The 5604-nt window shown below is 36.6% G+C and overlaps 1 protein-coding gene across 1 annotated transcript; it reads left to right on the top strand.

The window, feature by feature from the left end:
- Positions 1-5: 5 nt before the first annotated feature.
- LOC103521828 (synaptic vesicle membrane protein VAT-1 homolog) lies at positions 6-3325 on the top strand (the record flags this gene model as incomplete). Its single annotated transcript, XM_008486936.1, has 3 exons — positions 6-219; positions 509-748; positions 3147-3325. Coding segments are annotated over 3 exons (633 nt in total), but the record flags the coding sequence as incomplete, so codon positions are not given.
- Between the last annotated feature and the right edge of the window lie 2279 nt (positions 3326-5604).

Below are 5604 nucleotides of genomic sequence, written 5' to 3'. Positions count from 1 at the left end.
ATTACCAGAAGGGACAACGTGTTCTCTGCTACCGATGGACTGGTGGTTTGTACCAAGAGAGGGTGGTTGTTCACGAGAAGTACTGTTACGTGGTTCCTGATGATCTCACCGATACAGAGCTGGTTTGTCTGCCATCGCAATATCTGACGGCGTATCTCAGTCTGTTTGACTTCGGGAATTTGCGACCAAACCAGTCGGTTCTCATACACTCATGTGTTGGTAAGTTCATTTTGGTCCATTTTTATTTTACTCCAGTTTTTGAGAAGATGTATTTCTGTTCTCTGGGAAGTCTAGGGGAAAGGGACTTTTTGGTCTCATCCCCATGATACCGTCTATGATTTATATGATTCAGAATAACCTTTCGAGTTACCACTTATCCAGTATTGATGTAGGGGGGTCCCCAGACAATTTGCGGGGGCTTACCAGAAAGAGTGTATACTCCACTGCTTTTACTTGACTTTGTTCGGGTAATCATAATCCTACAGCTTCGTCTCTTGAACCGTTCCAGGTGGGGTTGGCTGTGCAGCTGTACAGTTGTGTCAAACAGTGAAGAATGTCACCATACACGGTACGACATCGGAAGCCAAATTCGAAATCGCCAAATCCAAAGGTGTTCATCATGTATTTCACGTGAATGATCTCAACAAACAAAACCACCGCTATGACATCATTATTGATCCAATCGGAGGGGCCTTCTCCGTTATCAATCAGTCGCTCCTGAGGCCTTTGGGTCGATCTGTGTTGATTGGTAAGTAGTTTCAGTTCTAAGTCACCCCTGATTTACATGAAGACAGTCCTATTCAAAAGGTACCTGATCCATCTTATGTTATTTACCTACTTATGTATATTTGTATGTCTGTAGAGATGATGAATAATGAAGGACAAGTCGAGGGGCCTTCTCCGTTATCAATCAGTCGCTCCTGAGGCCTTTGGGTCGATCTGTGTTGATTGGTAAGTAGATGAGCTTTGCATTTTGTCGACGACCAATGACTCTGAGTTACCTATACCTAATCTTACCATTGCAAGAAGTTTGCTGCTTTGTGACACATGTTCAGTTCTAAGTCACCCCTGATTTACATGAAGACAGTCCTATTCAAAAGGTACCTGATCCATCTTATGTTATTTACCTACTTATGTACCTATGTTTGTATGTCTGTAGAGATGATGAATAATAAAGGGCAAGTAATCTTGAAGAAAGTTCTCTTGATGGAACAAACAATAGCAGAATTCTTGTTGGAAAAAATGAGTCTCACAGTGTAAATGTTTCTATTTTATTTTAGGGGTGAGGTCTGCAATGTCATGTTAAAGTTTCGGTAAGTAGTTGAGCTTTGCATTTTGACGATGACCAATGACTCTGAGTTACCTACCTAATCTTATCATTGCAAGAAGTTTGCTGCTTTGTGACACATATTGCAGAAAGTCTGTGCTCATCACAAATCTTTCAATTGCAGTAGCAATAGTAAATTTAAGTATAAACTTTGTCACAAATGTCGTTCCCCACTCGATACACCTCAATAAATTTTACGTCTCACAGTGTAAATGTTTCTAGTTTATTTTAGGGGTGAGGTCTGCAATGTCATGTTAAAGTTTTTGTTAATATCTGAGCGTGCTCCGAGACTACATCCGAACACTCTCCCATTATTAGTGACACATGTTGCAGAAAGTCTGTGCTCATCACAAATCTTTCAATTGCAGTAGCAATAGTAAGATGCACTTTAATTTAAGTATAAACTTTGTCACAAATGTCGTTCCCCACTCGATACACCTCAATAAATTTTATCCCATTATTATCAGAGGTTGTAAAACACGGCTTGATTGTTCATGTACACCCAATGGATTCCATGAAAAATCATTCTAAAGCAAAATATGGCATACTTGTTGAGTGTCACATTGTTAGTGGAAAGATTGTTTTGATTTTGGGAGGGGGAAAATATTGGCAAATCATGAACATACAGCTCACTACACAAACGAAAACATTTTCTTCATTTCTTGCCTTCTCCATCATCATTATGAGTTTTTTTTCATCATATTTTTTTCCTCTTTTATCTTATCCTCCTTTTTGTTTTCATTATCCTCTGCTCCTTCTCCGATTTCCAAAATATTTCGCTCCACTTGAATTTCCAAAAATCTTTTTTCCATTAAAAGCGAAAGATATAGAAATGTAAAGGAAAACCTTTTGAAACAAAGTTTTCATTGAAATAATCATAATAGTACCAGGAGAAAGAAAATATCTTATTCTTCCATTATTTAAACCTCGCTGGGTTTGGAAGAAAAAACTCAATATAACTTTGAACTAATGCAGTTTTAATGTAGGAATTAGTGTCAGATCAATAAGCAATAATGAGTTTAAATAAACAGTTGGAACAAAAATTGTCTGGAAATTTAATCTTCTCTTGATATTTCGTACCTACCTTGTGAGGACCGAGAGTGAAAATAACTGTTGAGGTTAGGTTAGTGGGACCAGCTATTCTGGTCTCACCTGATCATTTTGTGCCAGAAGAAAGACATTGTAAGCGGTTTCATTTGATATAATTTTCTGTTTTGACATTTTTCGTCTTTTTGTACCTCTAATCATAAAATCTACAAAGTGTTTCACAAAGTGATTCTGGTTATATTCTGGTTTACATTATCCTGTTTCTATTCTGGATATGATGAGAATACCTATGTTTGATTTGTAGCGCATTTCGCGAATGAAGAACGAAACCAGTAAACCCAGTCATATGAAAAATGTCCGATCAAAAAGAGTAATAATATCCAACGATTCGACCAGAAGCTACTTGTGATGGCTTTATTCAGTGGCGAATATACATAATTATGTATTATGTACTTGCATGTACATGTATATGTCCTTTCACCTGCCTGCGATCACTGAATCGGGAACCAGTGCTGGCCCTCGATAGGTAGGTACTGCGCTAGCGATTCTACGATTTTATCAAACACCCTAGAAAATCTGTAATGAAAGCACCTGTAAAGAAGAATAAAAAATTGATGGGTAATCAATTTTTTTGGACTTTCAACTTACAGGAAAAGCATTTCTTTCCTTCAATTAATTGCCAATCTTTGAAGTACCTCCTTAACTGTCAAAGTTTTTGAGGAATCATTCTCTGAAATCCCCAATTACATTGTCTTTAAGATTGTTTCCAAAGTGCCCCTTGAAGTTCATTATTCTCTCTGTTTCGACAGCGCGACCGAATTACATGTCACGGTGTTTGGATTTGTGTTCCTCTACTTTTTCCTCCCCGAGACCAAAAACAAAACTTTGCAGCAAATCGAAGACAGCTATAAGGAAAAATCCGAGGTGGAATGGAAGAGATTGTCTTCCTGAAGTTGTTCATAGTCTATCCCGTAAATGTTGGTACCTACTTGTGTCAAAAGGTATGAGTACAAGTTGTACCATTACTCCCCATACGGAAAATTGACTTGACTTCACATCACGTAATTTACCTTTGTCAACTTACTATTACCCTGATTAGTTTTTAATCACAGCCTTGAGTAATTACCTAGATATTATGAAAGTAAATATTGTAAACAGCAATCAAGCTACGTACGTTGTGATAAGGTTTTTATCTCAAAGTATACCCTCTTTTTGGATCTCCGTAACTTAGAAGGAAGTTGAGTGATCACGATTTTTTTTTCTTTCTTCTAATGAGTAATTTTTGTTCTCACCAAGAGAAAATTGGGTATTTTTTTACGAATTTCAACAACGGGTGCTTTTTTGATCACATCCTTCAGTAATTTGATTATTAGATACATATGAAAGTAAACAACAGTTATTCTACATTAACTTTTTCTAATTTTCCGTATTTGTTTTTTATCTCTCTTTGCTACATATCAGTGTAATGCATAGGTTTGGAGTGTGTCGGCACTGTGGTCAATGTGGGTCTGGAGGTGGAGAAGTTCAAAGTAAGTGAGAACATGAGCTTCAAATTAATATCTCCAGTAGATATCATAGGTAGATTAACATAAAACCTGTTTTGTTTAAACTTAGGCTGACAACATTAGGTCAAGTTTGTTTACGGATGAAGAAATAAGAAACCAATTTGAAGAAGAAGAAGAAGAAGAAGAAAAAACCCTGCAAACTCTCAAATCTTAGTTTATGAAATATTTTTTACTTCTTTGTCAACTGGACAACTCAGGATCCTATGGTATAGGTACATTTCTACAAAACTGGTTTTTCTAGAAACCAAGATCAAGAGAGATGATCTTGGCAACCAGACTGCTAATGGTCAACCTGATGTGTGTAGTGTGTAGGTAACTATTTTACGTTTTGAATTTCGCTTGCAATGATTTTTAATTTTGCACAAAGCCTTATCTTAAGACTGTCTTGTCTTCACAGTTACTACGAAGAACATTATTAGGAATATAGGAATGCATGCAAAATTTCATCACTTTACCACTAGAAAATGCAAAACCGGGATTCCAATTTACCTATATTGATTTTCAGGATTAGGAAAGTGATCTATGACTATGACAAACCACTATCAGGTCATTTAGGGGGAGATCAGGGTCATTTTTCTTCCTCTTAGAAACCCCTTTCACCCAACCTACTGATTCGTCATTATCACATACTGTCTCTATTTTATTACCAGAATGAAATATTTTTTACTTCTTTGTCAACTGGACAACTCAGGATCCTATGGTATAGGTACATTTCTACAAAACTGGTTTTGCTAGAAACCAAGATCAAGAGAGATGATCTTGACAACCAGACTGCTAATGGTCAACCTGATGTGTGTAGTGTGTTGGTAACTATTTTACGTTTTGAATTTCGCTTGCTATGATTTTGAATTTAGCACAAAGCCTTATCTTAAGACTGTCTTGTCTTCACAGTTACTACGAAGAACATTATTAAGAATATTGGAATGCATGCAAAATTTCATCACTTTACCACTAGAAAATGCAAAATCGGGATTCCAATTTACCTATATTGATTTTCAGAATTAGGAAAGTGATCTATGACAAACCACTATCAGGTCATTTAGGGGGAGATCAGGGTCATTTTTCTTCCTCTTAGAAACCCCTTTCACTCAACCTACTGATTCGTCATTATCACATACTGTCTCTATTTCGCTTCTTTGGATGTTTTGACACTTCACCATCAGGTGTGTCGCTCCTCACTTTTCCCGTGAGTAGTTAGTAAGGAACGGGTGTAATTATATACATATGTTCCTCAGGTCTGGTCTGGAGGAAATATTTTGTAATCATATTTTTATATTTCAGTTCTAAGTCACCCCTGATTTACATGAAGACAGTCCTATTCAAAAGGTACCTGATCCATCTTATGTTATTTACCTACTTATGTATATTTGTATGTCTGTAGAGATGATGAATAATGAAGGACAAGTCATCTTGAAGAAAGTTCTCTTGATGGAAGAAACAATAGCAGAATTCTTGTTGGAAAAAATGAGTCTCACAGTGTAAATGTTTCTAGTTTATTTTAGGGGTGAGGTCTGCAATGTCATGTTAAAGTTTTTGTTAATATCTGAGCGTGCTCCAAGACTACATCCGAACACTCTCCTATTATTCTCAGAGGTTGTAAAACACGGCTTGATTGTTCATGTACACCCAATGGATTCCATGAAAAATCATTCTAAAGCAAAATAT

This window comes from Diaphorina citri, unplaced genomic scaffold (assembly GCF_000475195.1).
Source record: "Diaphorina citri unplaced genomic scaffold, Diaci psyllid genome assembly version 1.1 scaffold6054, whole genome shotgun sequence".
Lineage (NCBI taxonomy): Eukaryota > Metazoa > Arthropoda > Insecta > Hemiptera > Psyllidae > Diaphorina > Diaphorina citri.
This window is presented reverse-complemented; position numbering and strand designations above follow the sequence as displayed.